This window comes from Rhineura floridana, chromosome 1 (assembly GCF_030035675.1).
Source record: "Rhineura floridana isolate rRhiFlo1 chromosome 1, rRhiFlo1.hap2, whole genome shotgun sequence".
Taxonomy (NCBI): Eukaryota; Metazoa; Chordata; class Lepidosauria; order Squamata; family Rhineuridae; genus Rhineura; species Rhineura floridana.
Window position 1 is genome coordinate 271,728,988 of NC_084480.1, and position 27,403 is coordinate 271,756,390.

Consider the following 27,403-nt stretch of genomic DNA (forward strand, 5'->3'; position numbering starts at 1 on the left):
CTTGGAAGAACCATACACTAGGCTGTGGGGTTCTGCAGAGAGGTAAGCCATTGAGCTCAAGTCACTTTGCTTTTGCATGCAGTTTTATTAATGCACATCCTATTGTGCTGGACTCAACTTAACAGTACAAGCCTGTGCTTCCATGCCTTCGCATGTGTCTTGCTTATCACTTTGCTGACAACTCTTTATTGGGGTTTGGGATGAGTGAAAATGCATATTCCTAATGACCAGGATGGATGGATCTTTCATTGTCAGGATATGAGGTGCTCTTTGCAGAAGTAAGGTGGCCAGTTATAAATCCTGTTGTAAGCTATAGTGCAATATGTGTGTATGGTTGCTAGGTGACTTGAGTCAAAGTGAAGCTTTATTTGACTCTCTGAAAACATCATAGTTTCAGTTATCTTGCATATATGAACAAACAGCAGAAGAGAGCAAGGTAAAAATGTTATAAATAAATAAATTTGGGGAACAGCTGCAGAGAGGGAGAAATTCATTTGAAAGAGAAAGGTATTCAGAAATATCCCAGTCACATTATTTAACCCTTTTTTCCTCTTCACAGATCTTCTCCGTACCTTCCTGACTTAAAGTAAAGCTTTGCTCCCACCCCAACCCCAGAGCCCAAAATGATAGTAATTTCTGCAATCAGTGTTGCCCTCTTAATTTCCATACTATGTGAAACAAGTGCAATAGAGTTACACAATTCCACTGAGCTGTTCTTGTCAGCCAATAATGACACTGATCCTGGAGCAGTCTTGAATGCTCATCTGGATTCTGCAAGTGTCCCCAAAGCCAGGAGGAAACGATACATTTCACAGAATGACATGATTGCCATTCTGGATTATCACAACCAAGTAAGAGGCAAAGTCTTCCCACCCGCATCTAACATGGAATATATGGTAAGTAGACATTCATTTGATTCACTAGAAATGCTGGTCTAGGGATGAAGATATAAAGCTGATGTTTCTTATTACTAAAGCTGGGATAGCCAAGGTGGTACTAACCAGATGTTGTTGGACTACAACTCCCATCAGCTCCAGACAGCATGGCCACTGGTCAGGACTGATGGGAGTTGTAGTCCAGCAATACTGGCTACCCTTCTATTAAACTATGCCACCCCCCCCAGTTTTTTCCTTTGAAGTTAGCTAGACCAATGGCTTTTGAAACTACTGGATAGCTTTGTATGTACTGAATAACCCAGATCACCTCATCTCCCTTCCTCCACCTATGACATAGAGATTTTGACTGTGATATAAGCCACCATGCCACTGTAACATGCCTAATTTCAGTTGTGCGTATTCTGAATGCCAGTAATCCCTTGCATTAATACTGCACTATTTGTATCAGTGTAAAGTGCCAAACACATTGATGTATATATCATGCATTGATATATAAATAAATAATAGCAATAAATGAAACATACAAAAACCAATGAGGAGTGGTGGTGGTGGGATTTCAATCTTCCTTTCAATGGTGTGTCTGAATATACCTAAAATCATAGTCAGCATGATTTCCCATCGGCCCAAGGCAGCATGGCAAAATAGTGGGAGATGATGGCATTTGAATAAGGATTATGGTTGACCAGCTTCTATTTATGTACAACACATCATCCATAGATTAGGATCCATGCTTTAATGTTCCCATGGATTTTTAAGGTTATGTTTTATATTTTCAACATTCTGGCTATCAGGATTTGTTTGTGTTATCTTTAGCTCCTTCTTTGGAGGGCAGAAGTTAGGAGAAGGAAGCATATTAACACTGCAAACTTGAACTGCTTAAACTGCCATTCCTTATTTCCAGGAAATCCTGGAAAGTGTAGTTCTGTGAGAGATATTACTGATCTGTAAAAAAAAGTAAAGTAAAGAATTCTCATTCTCTTCCACAAACTACAGTTTCCAATATTTTTTGTTGTTGTTGTTTAAGGGATGTGGGGGAGAGGTCATAGCAATTACCTCATGTAAAGACAATGGACATTTGTAGTGGATTTTTTAAAGGTTATTTGTCCTCCACTGTTCCTAATGAAGTAAGCTATTGTTCATGAAAGCTCATATCAGTGCAATATTGACACAGCAGTCTTGAGTTCTCTTGATACAGGGACAGCCAACCTGGTGCCCTCCAGAAGTTTTGCACTACAACTCCCATCAGCCCCAGCAAGCATGGCCAATGGTCAGGGATGATGGAAGTTGTACTCCAACATCTGAAGAACACCATGTTATCTATTCCTGTCCTAATATTTCTCCAAAGAAGGCATATTATTTTATGTCACATTATGTCTTTTACATAACAAAAAGCAGATTGTGTCCTAACATGTCTCAAAAGAAGTTAATCATGTAAAAACCCCTCTCTGTGCTTATAATGGTAGCAATCTTTCAATCATTTTCTATACTATATTTGAAATTCAGTTTCTTTGCATATATTTTTATACCACCCTATTTTGAAGATATAGGCGTCCATGTCCCTTAAAGGGACCAATGGCCGTCCATATGCTGATGGACCACAACTCCAATAACCTTTGACCATTGACCTTGCTGGCTGGAGCTGATGGGAGTTGGAGTCCAACAACATCTGGAGGGCCGCAGGTTTCTTATCCTTACCTCAAAGGACTAATAATAAAAACAGATATAAACAGACCCAGGACAAAAAGGGGTAGAGGGAACTCAACGTTATGCTTGAATTCAGCATAAAACCTTACCCCCACATGGAAAAGAATTCATTTTTGTGGTCCTAGGGGACGAAGGATGCCCTGGAAAGGACCATCCACTTTTTCTATCAAAAAGCAGTTAATGTTACTCAGCCAGTGTGTAGGAGGACAAGCTGCTGTTTTCTTGTGGTTCGATACCACATACCACACCAGTGCCCTCTAACCCTAGCAATCATATGGGATAATGGATCACATGGTACTTCCCCACACAAGCAGCACTGCCCCTCCCATAGACACTTTGCTAGTGCCCCACATGAGCCATCCAACCCACATGTTCACCAGACTTTTTAAGCCTATCACTTAATTGAGTTTTGATATTAAAAGAGCATCAAAAATACAGTGAAACAAACATGGATAGAAATTCTTCGGATAAAAATCCTCCTTCCTGTACTATTATTAAAACAACCACTCCACTTCCAGAAAATATAAATTCCATGAACAGTGTTATGCATTCAGGCCATTTATCTTCCATGATCTCTCCTTCCTACAGCAAGAAACATCAATGGCATATATGTAAAAAAAACCCAAAACCTTGGAAGGGAAACCTATGAAAAGTGTACTCAGAAAAAGCTTGGAAACCAAACATACCATTTCTGCCATCCAGGTTTGGATTACCTTTGCTGCTTAAGTCTTTAGTGCCAGACCTTTGGCAATAAGAGCAGCACACTGGAACCAAGCTTGCTGAGAGCCAGCAGATGTCCACACTGATGGAATACCGCCAGTCATTAAGTTTGTGAATTTGTGGATAAGGGACCAGAAACATCACAGTATTGATGAAAAAATCTGCAGGGGCCTCCAGGATCATAAACTTAATAAGATGTGAGTGAGATGAGCCAAACCTTCACCATCTATCCAACAATCTAAAGTAGAAGCAAAAAAATCTAGCTTAACAAGAGCCATAGAGGAACCAAATGATGTTAAAATAATGTTTTGTTGGATCAGTCTTGTTAATCTAGCAATTTACATCTTTCTATCTCTGTATGGTTCCAGTGAAAATACCAGATTACACAACCAGATTTTGAGTTCTATTTATACATTAAGGAATCTAGAATTGCTGCTTCCTTTTCTTTAAGTAATGATGGAGGCTGTCAGACAAGGAACATAGAGGATGTAGAGGATAATCCTGTTTTCCCCCATCACTGCTACAATTGCAAGTAGCCCTGCCACCTGCTGTCTGCATGTTTAGCATGTGTGAGAAGGAGCTTGACATGTGTACTGAAGTAAATGTACAAAGGCCTTTCTCATTCATGCTGAAGGTATAGGTGCAGGGGTGAACTTGCTCTCAAGGCCCCATGATCCTTCTCAAACATTCCATGAACTTGTTGAGCGAGGTGGTATGAATTAGGGCTGTGCACCAGCTCCTGCCAAATCCCAGATTCCAAACCAAATCAGGCCGATTTGGTCAGATTGGGTCCATCCAAAGCAATCCGGGGCTGCCAAAATGGGGGGCAGCAAGGAAGGGGTAGAAGATATATCCAGGCAGTCTGCATGCATCTCTTTCTCTCCCCCCCATTGCATGTTTAATTATGATTTTAAAATCTAATTAAACTCTGTGCAAGGTCCCTGAATTGATTCAGGGCCTGAATCATCTCAGGTCAGATGGGAGCCAATCTGAAGCATTGGACTGGGCCCAAAATTGGATTGGGTGCGTGTGCACAGCCTTAGTATGAACTCCCTCTCCCTTATATCATTTGTGTCAGATCAAAGCACTGAAGAACTGCAGTGAGTGACTATAAAGACGACTTACTACAGTTGTGGTGGCTGCTTTTTCCTTTCTCCTTCCTGTCAGCTTGCTTAGTTCCCACACTTAATTTTCCTTGTCCTGCCTCCCATGCCGCATATGGATCCCAGAGTGTGGAGAAGCCAGAGTGTTCTCTAACCTTACAGGAATGAGAAGAAACCTACCATAGCTTCTACCCTTGCACTGGGTTCCTACAGCTATCCTTCATAAGAACCTGCTTTATACTGAGTCAGACCATATCTCCATCACACTGAGTATTGCATATAGTGACAGACAGCAGCTCTAAGCCCTACCTGGAGTTCCCAGGGATTGCACCTGGAACCTTCTGTATGCAAAGCATGTGCTCTACCATTGAGCTGCAGCTCTTCCATGCTCTTTGACAACCTGGATCTGCATTTCTTCCTTCTTGAAGGAACTTAGAAAAGATGAATGGGGAGAATAAGAGGCCTGGAAAAGGAATGGAAAAAGGATAAACACCCCCACAACTGGCTATTGCCTATGAGAGGTGTCCTGTCCATTTTAATTGCTGCAGATCTTTAGGCCATTTTAATAGACTGTGAAGTGGTACTGAAAACTTTTCACTTTAGAGCTCTTAAGATGAGAAGGAAGGCACCAGCACACAGGACTGGAGAGAAAAAGAGGCCTCAAAATGTGCACTTGAAATTTTTTATTAAAAGCCCATGCGTTTCAAATTGGGTAACTCTCCTTGAGGGGTGACCAAACCAGTTTTACCAAGTTAAACCAAATTTGTATGCTATCTGCTAAAGTAACCCTGTCTAAAGTAGTAGATAGCATCTAGCATTGCATCTATATTATTACAAGTTTTTGTAATTATCTTAATGAAACTCATTCAGCTGCTGAAAAAGTAGAGACATTCAGCTTACAATCTGTTGGGCCTGAAACTATCTCAATGGGACATTTTTGCCACTTCGTCTTGTTTAGTGTTCATAAATGTGTTTCATAAATGTAGAAGTATAGAAAGTTCTCTCATACCAAGTCGGATCGTTGGTCCATCTAGGTCTCCAAGGTTTCAGGCAGCAGTCTTCCTCCACCCTACCAAGAGATGCTGTGGATTGAACCTGGGACCTTCATGCATCTGCTCTACTACTCAGCTACAGCCCAGTGAAGTAGTTGCTGAGAGTACTTCCCTATGTATCCTCATTGTTCATACTTGATTCACAAACATTATAGCTGACAAAGTTCTCATTTGATCTTAGAGATTGTTATGAGGTATAAGGAAAGAGTTAACCTCCAAGAGAACTCATGTTATTTAGGATTTTATAGTTTATGACCAGCATCTTAAATTGTTCCTGGAATGCTTCAGGAAGCCAATGCACAATCTGGAGCACCTGCCAGTAACGTGATCCTGCCAGTCTAGCCCCCCTGGAGATGAATTAGTATGTTCTACAGCAGCTCTACATATAAAATTTCATTTCATTGCAGCTTTCAGTGAAATGTGTTTTAATGTTACAAACAGGCTGGATAAGCAGAAATCCTGTTACCTACTGAGTAAAGAATTCACATAGTTCTGAAAGGGCCATTGTCTTATTATACAAGAATAATGTTTATCTTAAAGTCAGAGAAGCATCTTGGATGGCCACAGATTGCTAACAAGCATAAGAAAAGGAAGTCCATCAACATGACAACATAGGATGGGGGTGGTGGCAGCTCTTCTGTTCCAGGAATGTCATTTGGACAGTTCTTTCCCAAAGAACTTGCTTATTTCCAGCTCAGATTGTGCAGTCTATATACTCAGCACCTCCCAACATTTACTTGGAGAACTGAGAACATGTTCTTGTTCTAGCACCTTTTTCTGCAGTGTATTCAGAGGGAGGGAGGAAAGGGTATGTCACAAAGTTAATTTTAATAGGTGAAAACCTTTTTAGGGTTAATTCACATATTGTCAATGGAAGAATGGTACTTTTGACTATAAATATGTAAATAAGTTTTTCTTTAAAAACAACAACTTTTCCTTGAAGACTAGGAGATGATACTCCTGTGGCAAATGGTCTTACTCCCATGAGTCACCATATGTGATTTGGAACTTAATGCCAAGAGAGGCAGTTCAAAAAGAATGCTTCATTAAAAGATTCAGGAAATGAATCAAGGCAAACTATGAAAATGAAAGAGGAAAAAAATAGAATAACAATGGTTATTTATTTAATGCATTTTGGAGGAAAAATCTGAATTATTTGTTATACCTCTACAATTTTCATTTCAGAATCACTTGAGACTTCCAGTTTAAGATGCAGATCTAAATGCCATGAGAACCAGCATTTCCATAGGTTCCTACACCCTAGCTGCACTGTAACACTTACTACTTGACTCTCACCCATCATTGCAGAAATTTTCACTGTCCATTATCCACATCATGATGGCCAACACCTGGGACGGGGAAACTCGTGTTAGGCAATTTTCATAGGGTGAATGTTCTACTAAACAGTATGGCCAGGAGAGTAGCAAATGAGTCACATGACTGCTGATCCCTTTCGTAAGTATAATGAATTAGTCTGGTTCTGAAATAGACAGGCATAGTTAAACCTTGGCTAGCTAAGGCTACAGTCCTAACCCGCTTATCTGTGTAAGTCCCACTGAATTCAGTAGAACTTACTTCTAAGTAGACATGGTTAGGACTGCAGTGTAAATGATTAGCATAAAGCCAATTAAAAGCATTATGACGGCTGATGAATAACTGGAAGGTGACTTCTTCTTCTGCAACTGCTGCTCCAATGCTGTGGTGTCCCTGGAAAATCTAACATGGCATCTTGATTGATTTTAGTTGACCATGCTGCACAACATTGGGGGGTGGGAAGCTTATAGAGAAGCTTATAGTAGTTTCTGAATGTCCAGGATCTGTGTGGCATGCTTAAAACCAGTACATTCCAGAGCACAACAGACCATATCTTGAAAGAGGATAAAGTGAATGGTATGTTTTCCTATGGTAAAGATGGTAATTCGTGATCAATGGGACACATCTTTAATACTGTCACTTCATAGGATCAGGAAGGCATGGCTCAAAAAAAAAAAGTGAACAGCCAGGTTTCTAGGGACTAACATTAACATTTAAAATGGCAGTTTTCCATGTTAAGTGCCACATCAATCTTGCCCTCATGTTCAAAAAACAAATCTTTGTTATAGGGGAGAAAAGATGCAGTTCTTCTCATTGTCAAAATGTCAATTGATTTCAGTAAACTGGAGGGGGGGAGAGAGAGATTTTACTTCTATTAACTCCAGTGAAAATGACAGCCCAGCCCTAAGACTGATTATACCAGTAAAACAAGTTACATTGATGTTGCAGTGATGTTCCATTGGCATCAGAAGCAGATGTTGTAGTGTTTCTTAAGAGTGCCAATAATCTTAAATCCAAATAATGCAGTATGAATGTTGGTGGCTTAATAGGCTGGATAAAATCCAATATGCTGGCTTGAAAGGAAATATAAATTCTTAATGTCTTAAGTCTGAGTTTGTGATATATTTTCCTCTCCTCCATATGACTGATAGTACAAAATATAAACAAATCCTTTTTGAAACACTGTTATATCTTTTTATTTATTTATTCAGTTTTATTGTGTTTCAAGGGGCACTCATTCCAGAAATTACAAAAATCGCATACTTAGAATTGCCAATTAAAACACTAAAAATCAGTAAATCCAGCAATAAAACTAATGGCTAAATCAGTAGCAGAATAACTAAAAATCATCAGTCAAAAGCTCAGTATGCAAAGGTCTTAAGAAGACACTGAGCCTGGCAGGCTTCTGTTAGGCAAGAGTTCCATAAGTGTTGCACCATCTCAAATAAGGCAACACTGCATGTAACCATTAGCCTTGCCTCCAGCAGAGGCTGGACAAGATGCTACAGTTTAAATTGCTTCTATTTTGTATCTCCTATCACATGCAATGCTTCTTTGCATTTGACTAAATCCTCCACTATAACAAACGACACTGGATCCCCCAGCATACTTTGAAGTTCTAATACCAAATGTCACATATAGTAGTTGGGAACACATTGTTCTTGCCTACAAATATGCTGTGCTAAAAGGTCATAAAATGGGATTGCATTCCAAGATTGCTGGAAAAGAACAGATTGCAACTGCATTCAGGAACATAGGAAACCGCCTTATATTAGACCAGACTAGATGCTCATCTAAGATGAATATTGTCTACATTGACTAGCAACAGCTCTCTAGGGTCTCAGGAAGAGGTCTTTCACCTCACCTGATACCTGATTCTTTTAAATGGAGATTGAACCTGTGACCTTCTGAATGCAAAAATGGGTTGTATTCAGGACAGTATTAAAGCTAAGATTCTGATTTCTCCTTGCATGATGGAAGGATCTCCCCGTCTCATCTCCCTGTGTGCCCCCTAAATCTGTTCTACTGTTCCCTCCGAACCCTCTGAAGAAGATTTGGTGACAGTGCAGGCTTCACGAGGGGGGCGGACGGGTAGGGGAGGGAATCTTCTTGTGCTCGTGCTAATCCTTGTGCCAGCAGTTAGTTAAATACTATCCCTATGTGCTCTGCTACGGAGCTACAATTCCTTCCCAACTCAAGCTATGATTTTGTATTGTTATCATTACATAAAAAAAACTCGGAATTGTTATGAAGTAAAAATGCACACTGAAGTCACTGTTGTAGGTTCACTCCACTGGATATTCTTATAGTCTGACAATGCTATATATTGTTTAGTATACAAAAATAGGTACCAAAGGGCTTGGAAGTAGATCTGCACCTACCTCAAAGTTGCTGGGAGTGTTGTCTCCTTTGGCAGCAAAGAAGTAGACAAATAAGTAGCAAATAAGGGTACAAGGAGGCTTGCGCAAGTGAAATGAGACGTGTTTGGATACTGTATCACTTTGCTGTCAGTTGCATCACTACAGCAGTATGTGGCGATTCTATTGCCACACCTAGCCCTCAGCATAGTGTAGTGTAGAATACATGGAACAAGATGTAATGTGGTAGCAGCACACATAGTTGTTAAGGAGCAGGGAAGTGGGCAGAGAAAGATGAGGAAATGGAGGTACAATCTATATAGCTTCCTTATACAAGTTCCTCTGATGACCTGTTTTGCCAGCCAGAAATGAAAGCGACTGTATATTTGGCTAGTTGTACATCAATGTTAGGATCAAAGCCATCACTGAAGTAATATCTGAAGAGTTTTAATTCATCTAGGAGCCAGCTACAACTTAGGTAGCATATGCAAATCAGAGGTAGCAGGAGATTTGGGCTGTACAGGACCTGGGAGAACTCCCAGGAATGCAGCTGTTGATCCACTGGGGTCCAAAGCTCTGTTGAACCTTTATATTCACAAGCAGGACCTGCCAGAGCACTGCTACTAAATCAAAGCATTGATAGGGATGAGATCCTGGCCTGTAGTGCCATTGAATAGCCTTGGACTGCGCACTGCCTTCCCCATTTCTGATGCATATCAGACCATTCGCAATACCAGCCATGCAATCAGAAACAGTCTCATTGAAGATTAGCCTCAATAATCACCACACGTTTGACTTAGCCTTCAGACTAAAGGCAAGGTAGATAGTGACCCTTCCCAGCTTTTTTCCATAAACAAAGTTTCAGCTATGGGGCGGTATATAAATGTAATAAATAAATAAATATTTAAACAAACCTGCTGTCAATCATCCTGCACTTAGTTTGGATAGTCCATAACAAAGGAAAGATGTGTGACTGAAGATGAGAAATATACTGTGCAGTCAAAGCTTTTAGACTTTTTCACTGCTGCAGTACCTACCATCAAAGCAACAAGTTACTGTTCAACTTAAGAAGTCTTGCCACATCAGCAGAGCAAAACTGCTACAGCAGGAAGTAGATTTCTTGATGAGTGCACAATCTCTCCTATGCATCTTTGCCTCTTCTTTAGATCCCGACCCTGGGATCTACTGGGCAAAATCCCTGTCTCAGAGCTGCTTCCAGTTCATTTGAAGGAGCGCCTCCAGCATCATCAGCTATGCTGCCCAACAAGATCAGCCTCAAAAGACCTTCTCTCTATCCCATCAGTCAAAACAGCCAGACTGGTGAGGACTAGAGAGAAGGCTTTTTCAATTGTGGTCCCCATCCTGTGTAACTCCCTCCCAAATGATCTCCACCATGTCCCCTCTATAATGAGTTTCCACCGGGCCGTGAAGACCTGGCTCTTCAGGCAGGCTTTTGGGGTGGGCTAGATTTTATCGTCATTGTTTTCAGATTTTTAATGTCTATTATATTTGTGTGCCTATTTTGTACGTTACCAAGAGTGGCTGGATAGCCAGCCAGATGGGCGACTAAGAAATTCAATAAATAAATAAATTTCACTCTTTGTGATTTGAAAACACGTGTAGGGCAGTAGCCAGAAATTGATTGAAAGCATGCATCTTCAAAGCTTTAGAATATCAGAGGCAAATATTATAGACATGTCTTATAAAGATCCTGGGAATTTATCTGTAGGTTCTTGGCTTTTGCTCACATGACACCATTCTGACATTATAAAGTCATGACATCTACGTTTGGCCTTTTGTGGGATGAATCTCTGCTTACATTTTCAATATGCAAGACAGAAAATGCAACATCAGATGCACCCATCTGTGAGCAATATCAGCCAAGAAATTATAACAAGGTCATAGTGATATTCTTATCTTTGTTTCACCTTTGATTTGGTGAGACTTTAAAAATGAATGTTTCCGAAAATGAACCTCGATTGGAATATGCATGGATACATTAAGAGCACATAATGTCGTTAGCATTGCAAAATACTCATCTGTTTAAATGCATAGCTGTATTTTTGAAAATTAGCCAAGTCTCTATGAAATTTTTAATGGTATATTAAAATCTTAGAATGTGTAAAAAAAAGTCAGATTTTTAACTGACTCCCCCTTCATTTCTCTCAAATGATACAATCCACATGGTGGCCTTCTGTGCAAAAACTGGCCACAGACAGCTAAAACTGTTACTGAAAATGTTTTTAAAAATCGAGCCAGGAAATGTGTTAATAATGAAAGATCGCAGAACAGTTTGAACAACAAATAGACATTGGAAAGGATCTCTTCATAGTAGAAAGCACTTCCTGAACTATTAAAAAAAGGAATGACCTATTTTGAATGGCTTTGGCATGCGTGGTTTTTTTCCACTTGTCCTAAAAGTGGTCTGATTGGAGGAATATGTACCATATGCAAATTTAATATTTGTGGAAAGTCTTTAAAAAGATCAGTCATCCTATAATAAACACAGCCAGATCCCTTGTGAATGACAGCCATCAGCATGGGGCATATATTAATGTTTTAGTACAACCAGTGCTGTTTTTGTGACAGTACTCATGGGTATATGGGGTACCTTTACCTCCTTTTTTGCTGCCCTTGTCAACCATTTTGTGTAGTTTTATCAAGATATGAGTACTTGCACCTCTTTTATTTTCTTTTTCTTTTCACAAAAAAACACTAAATACAACCACTATCTCACTAATGTCTCAGTTTTAAATGCAGAAAGATCCTGTTTTATGAGATTCTATATTTCTCATAGCAAGAAGTTCAAGGTCACATCCACACCATACATTTAAATCACGGTTAATGCACAGTTAACACTGTTAAAGCATATGACTTCCCCCCCAAGAATCTTGGAAATCAGTTTAAGGGTCCTGGGAATGTATAGCTCCATAAGGAGTAAACTATAGTTCCCAGGGTTCTTTGGAGAAAGCTGTGTGATTTCTATGTATGGTGTGGATGTGGCCCAAGATTGTGCACAAATATATATGGAATCTGTAATCCTGGACATGGTTAATTCACTTCCATATTTGAAACAAAAAAAGGAATGTTATAATTTTAGAGCTGTTTATATTAACAGCTGAATATTTGGTGACGATAAAAATTGCATCCAAAAATATAGTTCCTAGAAATGCTGAATAACTTGAGACTGATAGTAGAATTTAGATTCCAACCATATTGTATTGTTATATAGTTGTGATTGTGTCCTTGGGATTGCTCAGGAAAAAAGGTCCTTTTTCACACCGTGGACTAGCTCCATCTCTAATTATCACGTCACCCAGCTCCATCTCTTTCTCTTCTTCATGATAGAAAGCTCCAGCCCAACACCCTTCAAGATTGTTTTCAGTGGCCAATTTTTTATGTCCATCACTGGACAGGAAGTTTCCAAAACTGTCCTCCTCTCTGGCTATTTCCACTGCCCTTTTATACTCTATGTATATGGTTGTATCGTCCCTGGGAAGGTGTCCCAGAGGCCACAGGATCTTATGCACCTTTGACTATGCAGACAGAGAGCGAGATCTGGAGGCAGAGAAGGAGGTCTGCCCCTGGAGGCCTCTTTGCTGCAGCCATGGGAACCTCTACATAAGAACATAAAATAAAAAGACCCTGTTGGATCAAGCCCATGGACCATCTAGTCCAGCATCCTGTTCTCACAGTGGCCACCCAGATGCCCATGGACCTGAGCACAAGGGCACTCTCCCCTCCTGGGGTTTCCAGCAACTGGTATTCAGAAGCATACCGTCTCCAATAGTGGAGGCAGAACATAGCCATTGTGGTAAGTAGATTTGATAGCCTTATCCTCAGTGAATTTTTCTAATCCTCTTTCAAAGCCATCCACTGCCTCCTGTGGAAGTGAATTCCATAGTTTAATTATGCGCTGTCTGAAGCTTCTGTGATTTCCCCCCTTTCACCATCAGTGCTCCAATGGCAATAAGAAAGACAAATGGGTGTGCTTGAGGCATGTTGGGGACAGATTAATTTTCCTGACAAGGGAGGGAAATACACCAGCTTGGAGCTGGCATATTTATTTTTCCCACCTTCCATCTTTGTCAGGATGAAATCAACAGGGCTGTCACTTTCGTAGTACTTCTGCAAAAGATTCTTCATCTTCATGCTGTTCTGCCCATCACATACCACTCAAGCCTTGTAACCCCCTCACATGAAATAGTTCCTTTCCTACTTCATGTGTTATCCTTACCACACTCTGCAACTTATTTGGGCTTGATCTACAACAGGAGAATACTGCCCCTGCCCTCTGGGTCTTCCTTGTCAGACACAGATATTTCCAGGTGGATTTTCCCCTTGGATTTTCTACAGTAGCAGTAAGATTATCCTAAATCAGTTTTATATTCCCTCTTGAAAAATACGGGCAGCCATGACTGGCAGCATCTCTCCAGAGCCACAAGCAGATGCCTTCCTGAACCTTGCTATATGTGATACTTCAACTGGTAATGCCAGAGACTGGGCACCCACAATGCCCAAAAGGCAGGCTATGGCTTCTTGGCATGTGAGGTATCCATTAGTGGCCCATTTTCCACTCTGCAGCTTTATCAGACAACCTTGCATCAAGGAAAACATTTTGATGGCAATCAAGTTAAGTGCACTTCAACCTACTGAATTAAAGGTTTAATCATACCTTCACTCATTGTGGCCTTCAAATTAGATCTTGTCTACAATGTTGTAGTTTGATTTTTGCTTTTATTCAATTGATGTAAAGTGCTTATTTATCAATATTTTCCAAATAGATCTTTCTATTTGCAATTAGGATTTGCAAGACAAGCTTGGCAAGAACTAAAATTAAACTGTAAGACTTAAACTGTACCAAAGGTTTATTTTGCAGATTGATTAACATAGGTTTCATTAAATTCAACACCAGCAAGGTAAAATTTCCACCCCTACTAGAAGTACTCATAGAGCAGGACAAATGAGACCCCGTGAATTCTGGCAGGTAGGACACAGGAGGTTTCGATCCAGGTCTATGTGCCATCATGCACAAAAACTCACAAGGTAGCTGTGCACAGACCACTACCTCTCAGTTTTAGTTCCTACTCTTTAAAATGGGAACAGTAGTAGTCAACCACAAGGAGTAAGACAGATAAGGTTATTACTACAAACATTTTGATAATAAAAGTTAAGTATTTTAAACAAGAGGATAGGGCTTTCAGATCAGCTTAATCCCTAGGTTGTCTATATACAAATAAAGTTCAGTTGTTTTTAATGGCTAGCTAAAAAGCTTTTTAAAGCAGAAGCCTTTCACTTTTTCTATATATGTGTTCACATATACATTTCAGGGACTATTGTCCTACAAATAGTGACTAGCAGCCTGCAAATAGTCTTGGAAATAGGAAATATACAATATAATATCTTATTTGGCTTAACACAAGTTTTTACTTGTGAGCCTCTATAGCTATTTACTGAGGTGCTGTGATGTCATGGAATGGTCAAAAACAAGCATTCTAAATGCTGAAATGGATGACTTCATGTTGGAATGTCGATAAACAGTTCATAGTCTTTTAAAGATAAGTTGGGAGGTATGGGCTGTAGCCAACTAAGTATACAAATATCACTAAAAAGTTTTACTTAGAGTAGACCCATTAAAATCAATTGACCTGAATCATTCATGTCCATTAATTTCAATTGGTCTATTTAGTTATTTATATTTATTTATTTATTACATTTATATACCGCCCCATAGCCGAAGCTCTCTGAGCCGTTTACAGCAATTAAAAACATTAAAAACAAATATACAAATTTTAAAACACAAAAGCAATTTAAAAACACAATTTTAAAAAAATTAAAAACAATTAAAAATTTTCATTTGAGTATGACTTAACAGTTGACATAACCCTTTATTTATATTCAGTCAGATCCAGAGATTTTTACTCATGGACCGCTGACCACACTTCCTACCACATTTACCACTGAATGGAGTAATAAAGGGGGCTAGCTCCCTGAGAATAATTTATTAAAGGAGGGGGCATTTCTCACAAATGTAGCAGCTTCCTGCTACATGCACAAACTTGTATAAGACTCAAAGTGAGGTTGTTTGTATGGGCTTTTAGCCCTGCTCCACATTATGAAAATTTACACATGACACCCTCAATGGATAGAAATCATTGACTTGAAACACTGAGCCAAATATTTGGCTGTAGGTCTGTAAGAGATTACACAGTTTCTAATTTAAAGAAGAAGAAGAAATTTGAGGGTACTTATTGGTCATAGAAAAGTGCCTATTTCTAGGATATTGTGGTATTAATTAGTTTTGAGTAGTATATTTAAATATATCTCAAATAGGTGACTTTCAGATAGATTCCAGAGGAATCATTCTTACATTTTAGAGGGACAGCTCAGAATCCAGGTGATCTCATAAATGAAATAAACACATAATGCCAGCCAAATCTGTCTGTATAAATTCTGATGAGCTCATGTGTTTTCATCACTTAGTATGCACTGAAAAGAAGAGGGGAGGTGTTTTCCAGTCATGGGTAAAAAGCAGGCAGATAGAGAAATGGTTTCCTTTATATTAAAACATTGTCCAAATATGGTGATTGCTAAGTAGGTTGCATGCATCCACTGAACTGCTTAAAAGCAAAGTTTCACAATACTGATTGTCAAGAAAATGACTCTTTCTACTTGCATCATGCGGCAGGTTGTGGGTGAATGAGCCATGTCTGTATTAGAGCCAAGTTCAGCTGCATGACATCTTGCCTCCTATTTGTTTTCCCAACTCTGTGGTGCAACTGCCTGTCATCATGCATGTCAGGAATCTCTGGACCTATTTAAACAGATTGACATGACAATATCTCTTTAGTGTAGAAAATACTCTCCTCTAAGGGCCAAACTACATGTTACGCGGTATGACAGGGACTGGATCTCTTAACATTTTTCTTTTCCTAAAAGCAGCCATAGGGGAGGGGCTTTGGATCAGGGGGCCATAACGTGTGTCGTTAACTTTCTTCCTTTTACTAATACCCTGATGCAAAATCCCCCCTCATCCTGAGCTGCCTAAGCAATACAGGTACCTATATTGTGTCTGTATTTCCCCCCTTCTGCAGCTAATAGCAACTTCAAGGGATTGTTTTGCACCAGGAAAGGTGCAAACTCCTCCCACCTCACCCACCCATGTCTGAGTAACGCGCACCAAATTGGCACCTTCATCCACAATCAAATCATGGATGAGAGCGGTCTTATTGTGTACCGATCTGGCATTAAACAACAACACACACAAGCCAGTGGGCACAGCAGATGAGCAACGCAGAACCCATCCATGAGAGGAGTGGCAGCTAGGAACAAGTTGTAGTTCAAAAAAGTAACTTTTCCAAGCTCTGCTCCACTGACTGTACCATCGTAATGGTGATTGTGAGATTGCTTGATTAAAATGCTCCCATGTCAAAATCTTCCTACATGCAAAGATATACGATTTGGGATGATAATACAGGGATACATAATAACAATAACAACAACAACAACAACAACAACAATAATAATTTTTAAAAATATCCCCATCACATGCCTTCTGTGGCACACAGTTGCATGGAGGACCATGCCAAGTACAGTGTTTACTTGAAGTTTAAATCCCTCAAACTGCAGAAAATCTAAAAGGAGTGTATTTTAATGCCTTTAATGATTTCAAGCGAGAAGATATCTCAGTTTTAACTACATAGATCAGAAGGTTGCCTGAATGAAGTGAAAAATAAGAGCATGCCCAGGGCTTTTTGTGTGTGTGTAATTGTATGGAGTACTAGCACCTCTTTTTTGGCTGCCCATGGCAACCATTGGGTGCTGGCACTCATAGTACTTTTATCAAGGTATGAGTACCATCACCTCATTTTTTATCAAAAAAAGCACTGAGCATGCCAGTATAGTCACTTAACACTAGTACTTATAATTATACAGCCACTAGAGTGGCTGTATACTATAGCCAGCATGGATTTTTCACATTCTGCAATGTTAAATGGAAAAAAAACCCATGCAATTCTGATGCTTCCTGTGAGCTCATTTCAAAATAAAACCTTACAAAACTTATAGTCCTGAAATCAGAAACACTTGCTTAACAACCTTCTCAATTTTCATGGCAATACACAAAAGAGTCAGAGAGAATAGAGAGTTCAAAGTCTAAAAAGAGAGGGAAAAAACCTAGATCCCTTTTGGACTTTTTCCTGTCAGTTCTCATAATCTGTTGAAATTAATTAAAAATCAGTCACGTTCACAGTTTAATCCTATTACTGACCTTGCCCCATACTGTGTCCTTCATCTTCTGCAGTTTAAAAGTTTAAAAAATGCCTGGCTGATTTTTAATAAATTTAAGAAATTTTGCATTGAACTGAATGATAGTGTCGGGCATGCTCAGCAAGAACCAACTGTCAGTGTTCTAAAAGCCAGGCTCACAGCTGCTGGGCTTGGCTAATCAGGGGGCCACACCCACACCAGACATTGATTTCACTTGAGACAGTCATGCTTCCCCCAAAGAATCCTGGGAAGTGTAGTTTGTGAACGGTGCTGAGAGGAGACTCCTATTCCACTGACAGAGCTCCAGTGGCCAGACTGGTTTAACAGTCAGCCGCTCTGATTGAAGGTCTGTGAGGGGAACAGGGCATCTCCGAGCAACTCTCAGCACCCTTCACTAACTACGCTTCCCAGTATTCTTTGAGAGAAGTCATGACTGTCCAAAGTGAAATAAAGGCCTGGTGTGGATGTGGCCAGGGACAGCTTTGGTTTAAATTTGGGTAGGAGGCTATATGTGCCTGCTGTAGAATAAAAAGGTAGGGGAAATGCTGAAAAGCAATGATACTCTTCATAATGTTTTCCTTTTGGAAAGGAAAGGGGCTTCCCCTCTGCCCAGTGCCCACCCACCCAATCTCCTCCCCTCCTCCCCTCCCTGCTCCTCCCTCAGGTCAGTGTTGGACTACGATCTGGGCTAGAGTCATTGCTGATGTAGCAACATATTGTAATCAGTCTGATTTTACATCAAACTGCAGTTTCAGATTCTGCAGTTAATGCACCCAAAACAGAAATAGAACATAACTTCCAATTTGAAACACAAAAGACTGTCTTCACCATCATATGACACTGGCCAATAAAAAGGCATTGAAATTAATAAAAATAAACTTGACACAGATTTCTAGGATGAATGAGGGAAAGAACATTTTCTAGATTAGATTCTCTGTACAAACAGTAGTAACACAGGAAGGAAGCAAAGTAAGAAGAACACCAACAAACATACGAAATATAATTCTCCATCTTTGGGTGCATTAACATTTGAATCTGAAACTGCAGTTTGATGTAAAATCAGACTGATTACAATATGTTGGTACTTCAGCAATGACTCTAGCTGTTGGAAAAAAGAGGATTCATGTTTTCAGCCTGCTATGTTTAAACCACTTCATTTAAGGCAAGGTGGGCACAGTCAATTAAAAACATAGAGCACACCTAGAATTTTGCTAGAATATGTTTCACCTCCCACTGTTTCATCTTGTGCAAACTGAGACACTCCTCATGTCCACTGGAGACTATTCTGCAGAATAGTCAGTGCCATTATTCCACAATTATTTCTGGAGGTTTTTTTAGTGTAAATTTTGCAAAGTGTTGCTGTACTTCACATCTTCACAGAAATAGAAACAAAAGAATATGACTTCCTGTAGGAAACTTCACTGAAATTGCAAAGGAAATCAGACATATTTAAAATGACCATCTGAACTATATTGACTGTCTTAATAGTGTTGCTTCCTCTCTGCTAAAACAAGATCAGCACAGGACATATCTTCTTTCTGTTATTTGGGCTGATTGCAGGTGTTGCCACCACTCACCATATGCTCAGAGGCACATGTTACCAAATTCTTCCAAGCTATACAGGAAGTGGATTGGACTATGAAAGACCAACCCAAATTGTGTTTGCATTTTGACAAATTTGTAGGGCAGTCCAATATCTCAGAGAGGAGGTCAGGTCTCCTGCTCCCCTGGTGCATTCACTAGAGCTGCCCAATTTCCCTACTTAAGTTTGATAGAAATATCTGTGGGCTATAGGTACATTCTTAAACCGCAAGGTTTTTTGCCTATTAGTGAGTATTTATACGACTCCAGGCCTTTGGAATCTGATGATGATGGTGGTTGGTTGGTTGGTTGGAATTTGGGTTTAGTATTGTTGTTTTCATATGGATGTATGATTTGTTCATATGTTGTGTTGTAAGTTTGCTCCTGTCTGGAGGAACAGCAGGGTATAACAACTATGAAATAAATGATAAAATGATAAAATAAATAACTCTCGCAAAGATTCAACATAGGAAAACAAGAATACTTAGGATGCAGTCTAAGTAAGTAGTAAATCCCATTGAGAACTATGTGACTTACTTCTGAGTAAGCATTTTCATTGCACTGTTAACACACTGTTTCAGAATGAATGTATGACTGCAAAATACAAATGTTAAAAAACCCACGATTTGCATGATGAGTTCTAGTGTGTCTGGTTTAATGCTTAAAGATAATTTTCAGTTACATTTCCTAAGCTCCCTAGAAATGACTGCATCTTTGGATCTGTTTATTCACATTATGTCAAGTGAGAAAGGCAATCCAGAGATTACATCGTTTACCCACACCCAATAGCTTCCACACACTTTTTAATGGAGGGACCTGATTTATGCACATGGAGTCAAGTGCCTTGGAACTGGTTTTTTTTTTACTGAAATGAAAGACCATACTCTCTTTCTCTGTGTATGTTTATTCTGGGGTTAGATTTTATTTTAGTGTTTATATTGTTTATTTAATGCTTATAATGTTTATTTAAGAGTTCTAAACTGGCTCACATAATAAAAATGATTTAAAAACAACAGCAATAAAATATGTAAAACAGTAGGCATGAGGCAGCATTAACTCTAAGTTAAGATCTAAAACAAAAGCAAAAAGCAAAGAGCATTCTGATCTAAAGTTGAGTATAAATTTATTGGCTGGCCTTTTCGCCAGTTGCTCACTCTCAGCCTAACATATCCCAGGGGGTTGTTGTGAGGTTGTACTGCAACTTGGAGGAAGGATGGGATACAAATGCAGTAACCTATCTATTTAACAGCACAAACCTATGCATGTTTACTGAGAAATAGGTCCCTCTAGTGCAATGGAACTTACTTTCTAGGACAGTCCTGTTCTGGTGTTTACTTCCATGCATTCTCGGAATGCATGGAGAGAGGAATGGGGCAACACATGCTAGCCTTGCCCCTAACATCCCCATCCCTATTCCAACCAGCATCAGACTTTTGCACATGCAGTGAGTCTGAAGGGGGATTGACTGGATGTGCTTAGAATCCTCCATGTGATCAGGAACCCAGGAGAGTTGGGGTTCCTGTTCACATGGAGGATTCTAAGTATGTCCAGCAGAACATGTGATGATTCCCTTTCAGATCTTCCTCCTCAACACACAACGGTCAGGGTGGAGCTGACAGGGACAAGGATGCTGGGAGCAAGTCTAGTGCATGCAGATTCACTCCTTCCTACTTGAGTCCTGAGAACACTGTAGGTAAATGCCTGAAAAGAGCTTAAGCATGCATAGGGTTGAACTTCAGTTAGCCAATTTACTTCCATCGTGTTTGGTTGATCCATCAGGCTGTCATAAGAAACGTGGCAGATGACCAACCAAACTTGGTTATAGGAGGGGAAAGAGTTCTGCCACACCCTGTGCAGCTGCCATCAACTCTCATTTTTAATTCAGTGTTGTTGTTGTTGTTATTGTGTAGTTGTTTATTAAATTTATATCCCATACCTTCCTTCAAAGGAGCCCAGGGTGGCAAATATGTTAATACTAAAACAATATAATTAAAACTTCTAAAAACAGTTAAAAACAGCTTTTTAAAAGTTTGAAACTCCTAAAAGCAATCACCTACTCTCAAATGAACAGTTGATATTTCTGAATTTCCCCCTTCTCAGTGTTCAGTATAAGTAAATAATCTGTATTCTTCCAGGTTTGGGATGAAAATCTAGCCAAGTCTGCGGAAGCATGGGCTGCTACCTGCATTTGGGACCATGGGCCTTCTTACTTATTGAGATTTCTGGGCCAAAATCTGTCTGTACGGACTGGAAGGTGGGCAAATAACTTGTGGAAAGTTTTCATTTAATGCACTTTAAAGACAGTTACCCTGATACAGACATTCCCTGAGAATATAGGCACTTTTAGTGACACTCTTCCCAACAAAATCAGTCCCTTCTACATCGGTAATGAGCCAGCTTCACACATGAATAGGGTCCAGGCACAGTGCATTCCTTTTCAGTGAAGTAAACAGAGAAGCCTATTTGTGCAGGAGTTCCCTGTGTACACTGGAACACATGCTAAACTCTGGATCAGCATAGTGGTCTGACAAAGCACAGTGACAGTTGCTATTTTGGTAAAGAAAATTCTTGCTGTATAGTTCCAAGGACTATCTTCAGTTGTAAATCTATGCGGATGTTCACATTTCATTGGGATTTTTTTGGGGGGGGGGTTAAGCTATCTTGAAACTTGTGGCATGAAATTATTAGCATTAGCATTAGTATTTATTGCCCACCCTTCACCCAGAGGTTCCAGGGAGGATTGCAACAACCTTAAAATACAATGTTAAAACAACCAGTATCTATCTATCTATCTGTCTGTCTGTCTATCTGTCTAATCACCGTAAACACACACACACAAACACACACAAAATAATCAATTACACAGCACTGTTCACCAAGGAAAACAGAAAGCTACCTAAATATCAGAGCATATCTAAATATCAGGAACACTGTAGCATCAAACAAAACATGCATTTCATCCAGTTCTTCCTAGGGCTAGATCACAAAAAAGTGAGTCAGTTTTTCAAGCCACAGAAATGTAGTCACTCTGTAAAGAGGCCAGTGCATACTTGAGCACTTGATTGTATGGAGGAAATAATCACAGCCTAATATATGTTTTATGCACACCAATAATGCTGAACATTCAGAAACATTTTATGCACATCAATCATGTTGAACATTCCAAAAATGTCTTTTTCTCTCTTACTTTAAATACACCTAGATACCGATCTATTCTCCAGCTAGTAAAGCCATGGTATGATGAAGTGAAAGACTATGCCTTTCCGTATCCTCAAGACTGCAATCCAAGGTGTCCCTTGAGATGCTATGGGCCCATGTGCACACACTATACTCAGGTGATTTGAACCCAGTTTTTCATATATCATGCTTCAGTTTAGAGCTCTATTTCCTATGATAGGTGTGTTTCTTTTCAAGTTGGACTTTAACAAAAATGACATTACTCTTTCTTCAGATGGTTTGGGCCACTTCCAATCGAATAGGCTGTGCAATCCACACATGTAACAATATGAATGTCTGGGGGTCGGTTTGGCGACGAGCAATTTATTTGGTATGCAACTATGCCCCAAAGTAAGTAGCTCTCTTTTCATTTCATCAGCTTTCACATATTGTATGTGAAACTGCATTGGCTCATCATCTTTTTGGTGGTGTAGTAGAGCAGGTACAGTTGGTATAGCACAGTGGCAAGGAGAGCCTGGCTGGGAGTCCAGAGTCTGGGAGATCAAATCCCCGCTTGTGTCTCCTGGGTGTAAAGGGCCAGCTAAAGATCACCCCCACAGTGAGTGGCTCAGGGGTTATGTGGCCTGCCACCTGCACAGCCGTGGGCAAGCTGCATAGTCCCAAGGAGCCCAGTTGCCCCCCAGCTGGCAGTTGCGGACAAGGAAGGGGCTGGCTTGTGCAGCTGTGGCAAGCTGAGCAGGCCCTAGCCAGCTGGGGAGGACTAGCTTCAGAGGGAGGCAATGGTAAACCCCCTCTGAATACCTCTTACCATGAACACCCTATTCATAGTGTCGCCATAAGTCAGGATCGACTTGAAGGCAGTCCATTCCATTTTCAGTAGAGCAGGAATCATGGGAAGCACAGATCTGGGCCTTTCCCCCCACAGAATGAGTCATGACATTATCTGCTGGAGTGCCAGGGTAACTAATGGACTTTCCTTGCTCTGGCAAGCAAATGAGGTGATAAGAACACTTTCTAGTTTTACTATTGTCTGTGACAAACTAGCACAGAGTAGGGATGATCTGTGGCCTTCCAATGTTGCTGGATTCCAGCTCCCATCAACCTTTGACAGCATGGCCAATGGCAGGGATGATGGAAGCTGTAATTCAGCAACATGTGGAAGGTCACAGGTTCCTCATCCTTGGCCAATAAAAAGTCAGAGAATGAGGAAAATACTCAAGCAGAATAGGGCTTGCGTCAGACTTCAGGGGGCCTGCAGCATAGTCCAGCCAATGGACCCACCTCCACCAATACCCATGCCGCCACCAGAACTCCTATCCTCCTCTTTGCAGAACCAACTGTGTTGCCATCTCCCTTCCCCCTTTTACTTTTTAAAAATATTCTTCACTGCTGCAATATTTATTTATTTATTTATTTATTCAATTTATATACCGCCCCATAGCCGAAGCTCTCTGGGCGGTTCACAACAAGTAAAACATCTGATATACAATTAAAACCACATATCAAGCAATTTAAACATACATTAATATTTAAAAAAATTAAAACATATGTATACACATACAAATGCATATTAAATATTAAAAAGCTGAAATATTAAAAATATTAAGACGCTAAAAAGCTAAAAACTGAAACTAAAATGCCTGGGAGAAGAGGAAGGTTTTTACCTGGTGCCGAAAAGATAGTAATGTTGGAGCCAGGCGTACCTCATCAGGAAGAATATTCCATAGTTCGGGTGCCACCACTGAGAAGGCCCTTTTTCTTGTTATCACCTTCCGGGCTTCTCTCTGAGTAGGCACCCGGAGGAGGGCCTTCAATGTGGAGCGGAGTGTACGGGTAGGTTCGTATCGGGAGAGACGTTCCATCAGATATTGTGGCCCCGTGCCGTGCAAGGCTTTATAGGTTAAAACCAGCACCTTGAATCGAGCCCGGAAACATATAGGCAACCAGTGCAAGCGGGCCAGAATCGGTGTTATATGTTCAGACCGCCTGGTCCCAGTTATCAGTCTGGCCGCTGCATTCTGCATGAGCTGTAGTTTCTGAACCATCTTCAAGGGCAGCCCCACGTAGAGTGCATTGCAGTAGTCTAATTTAGAGGTTACCAGAGCATGAACAACTGAAGCAAGGTTTTCCCTGTCCAGATAGTGGCGTAGCTGGGCCACCAGCCGAAGTTGGTAGAAAGCACTCCGTGCCACCGAGGCTACCTGGGCCTCCAGTGACAGGGATGGTTCTAAAAGAACTCCCAAGCTACGAACCTGCTCCTTCAGGGAGAGTGCAACCCCATCCAGGACAGGTTGAACATCCACCATCTGGTCAGAAGAACCACCTATTAACAGCGTCTCAGTCTTGTCTGGATTGAGCCTCAATTTATTCGCTCTCATCCAGTCCATTATCGCAGCCAGGCATCGGTTCAGCACCTTGACAGCCTCACCTGAACAAGATGAAAAGGAGAAGTAGAGCTGTGTGTCATCAGCATACTGGTGGCAACGCACTCCATAACTCCTGATGATGGCACCCAGCGGCTTCATATATATGTTAAAGAGCGTGGGGGACAGAACTGACCCCTGCGGAACTCCATATTGGAGAGCCCAGGGTGCCGAGCGATGCTCCCCAAGCACTACCTTCTGGAGACGACCCGCCAGGTAGGAGCAGAACCACTGCCAAGCAGTACCTCCAACTCCCAAATCCGCAAGTCTCCCCAGAAGAATACCATGGTCGATGGTATCAAAAGCCGCTGAGAGGTCAAAGAGAACCAACAGAGTTACACTCCCCCTGTCTTTCTCCCGACAAAGGTCATCATACAGGGCAACCAAGGCCGTCTCCGTGCCAAAACCGGGCCTGAAACCCGATTGAAATGGATACAGATAATCGGTCTCATCCAATAGCAATAGCAGTGACAGCAGTGGCAACTTCTCCGCCATCTCTTTTTATGTGAGGTGGCAAACTGCAGTGGCAGCACAGGTATATTATGCACCACTTAGCCCAGAATGCCTAAGAAGAAGGACCCCCCCCCTTGGCCCTTTCTCAGGGATGTGGAGGCAGGTGACTAGGCAGTCACTTACTGTCAGGACCAGACAGGCATGTGTGGACACAGCTTAGGAACTAAACTCGGTGTCCGCACCCCCAAACGGTATCCAGACCTAAACTCGGCTCCCAAGCAGTGTCTGGACCCTTCCATCTAGGCCTGACAACAAGTCACTGTGCAGCATATTAGGCTGGTAAAGGTTCTTTTGAGACCCTGGGCCCTCAGCCAGTGCTCTACTGAGTGACCACTGGTGCTGGGCCTGAAGCAGATACTTTTTACCTTTCATGGGTTTCCTACTTCATGCTAGCAGTGTAAATGGTAACACTTCTTTACAAGATTGTTTTCATGTCTAATTAAAAACTAAAGGTTGAATTTCAGCTAGCTGGAAATATTTTGTTAAAGCCCAATGTGTTTTACAAGTTAAACCTATTCAGTCAGAAGTAAGCACCACTGAGTTCAGTGGAGCTTAGTCTCAGGTAACGATAGTATTGCACTTATGTCACATGGCTGATCAGGGATGTGAACCCAGGCCTCCCCAGTCAAATTCCAACATGCTAACTACCAACCCATCCTTTGCCAGCTTACTGTTCTGACTGTTAGATGATCCGAAGAAGTTGTGAACTATACAATGTACTTGTCAAATGGGGTGGGTTCACAGTGGCTAGCAACTAATTAACAGATAAGGCCAGACCATAAATCTGCCAGGCAGGAGGAACCAGGGGGCCAGCCAGGGTGTTTACTGTTTGGGAAGCACCAAAGGAGGAGGCAGAGAAGTCCTTAAGGGAGTCCAAATGTCCAGAAACCAAGAGATCCGATCAGGCAGGGCAGGGTTCAAGGCACGGGTTTAACAGGAGAGCTGGAGTAATGTCTGCAGGAAGGCTTGACGTTAACTCTAGCAAGAATTCTCCCTTTGCTTCCAGTCTTTTATGCTCGGCGTGCGAAGCCAGGTGCTTACAATCAGCCTGTGTTCTTGCGAGCTCTCCTGCACTGTAATTGACCTGATTGCCTTCGTTGCTGCAACACCGGTTGGTGTCTTCTCTCTGCTGGGGAAGGGGCAGCCTCTTGGTCACTTCCTGACTCTGACTCAGGGGATTGTCCCTGGTCTGGTGAAGGATCCTGGGCTGTCTCCCTGCTTGTCCCCTCTCTTGTGTCTGTGGTCTCCCATTCCTCTTCCTCCTCGAACGAGTCTTCTGAGGAAGGCATGACAGTACTTCTGTGCTCTTTCTCACTCTCTCTCTGTATAAAAATATTATATGATGGAGAGTTGCTATGGGCTCTCTGTGGAGGTGTGGCCATGAGGCTGTCATGATGAGCTTCACTTCAAAATTTACCACTACACCACACAACCTTTTTTCTAGTTTTCTGTGGACCCTATTCAGGTCTTATTTCTAGTAAAATGTAAACATGCATTTACAAGTACCATTAGTGCTATTTTTCTATTCACTGTCTGCCTACACACATCTGCAAGTATAAATCAGGGCAATTATAACTCTGTCTGGCAAACAACAGTAAGGCCACACTTTTCATATACCAGCCTTAATCTTGTGCATTTTCAGGGTCAGCATTTCATATATCAATGGAGAGAGTGGCAAAGAATTTTCAGGGTGAGGGGCAGAATTCTCAGCAAAGCTTAAAGGCCCACTTGTGGTTATATTCAAGAATAGACATTTGATGTGGTTACTTTTGAAAGCTTATAATAATAACACTTTAGTCTACATCTGAATTTAGTTTATTCTGAATCTGCTAGTGATAAGAGGGGGCAAGGATTATGAAGAGTGTAAAAACCCTGCTCCATTACCACTGGAAAACTGGTTCTTCTCAGGTATCTCCAGGCTTTGTCCATATTCCAACCCACGCTCATAGCTATAGGGGCTAGAAACTTTCAGCTAATGATATATATAACTTCTGGTGAAGCTAAATTCTGTGACAAATTCTGTGCTTTTTCTACACCAAATTGCAGAAGAGACTCAGTCCTTACATAACAAGCAGAAAAACTAAACGTTATTGTCTGATGGAGAGATTGTTCAAATAGTTCTAAGTACTAACCACATGATTGCTTTTTTTTTCCCACAGGGGGAACTGGATCGGAGAAGCACCATATAAAGTAGGGGTACCATGTTCTGCTTGCCCTCCCAGTTACGGAGGATCTTGCACTGACAATCTTTGCTTTCCAGGGGTAACATCAAACTACTTATATTGGTTTAAGTAA

General features: G+C 41.0%; 1 protein-coding gene across 1 annotated transcript; it reads left to right on the forward strand.

Annotated features, from left to right (window-relative positions):
* Positions 1–27,403, forward strand: PI15 (peptidase inhibitor 15). The gene is made up of 6 exons (XM_061605915.1): positions 1–42; positions 560–896; positions 21,131–21,249; positions 22,198–22,330; positions 22,447–22,562; positions 27,268–27,403. Exons 2-6 carry the CDS (start codon positions 624–626, stop codon positions 27,401–27,403), a joined length of 777 nt encoding a protein of 258 aa, XP_061461899.1. The 5' UTR covers positions 1–42; positions 560–623.

What these genes read in the sequence shown, in the direction of transcription:
- PI15 (XM_061605915.1), top strand. Translation starts at nt 624, where the DNA reads ATGATAGTAATTTCTGCAATCAGTGTTGCCCTCTTAATTTCCATACTA. An exon ending in CATCTAACATGGAATATATG is followed by an intron (nt 897 to 21,130) that starts GTAAGTAGACAT and finishes GTATTCTTCCAG; the next exon opens with GTTTGGGATGAAAATCTAGC. An exon ending in TGTGCACACACTATACTCAG is followed by an intron (nt 22,331 to 22,446) that starts GTGATTTGAACC and finishes CTCTTTCTTCAG; the next exon opens with ATGGTTTGGGCCACTTCCAA.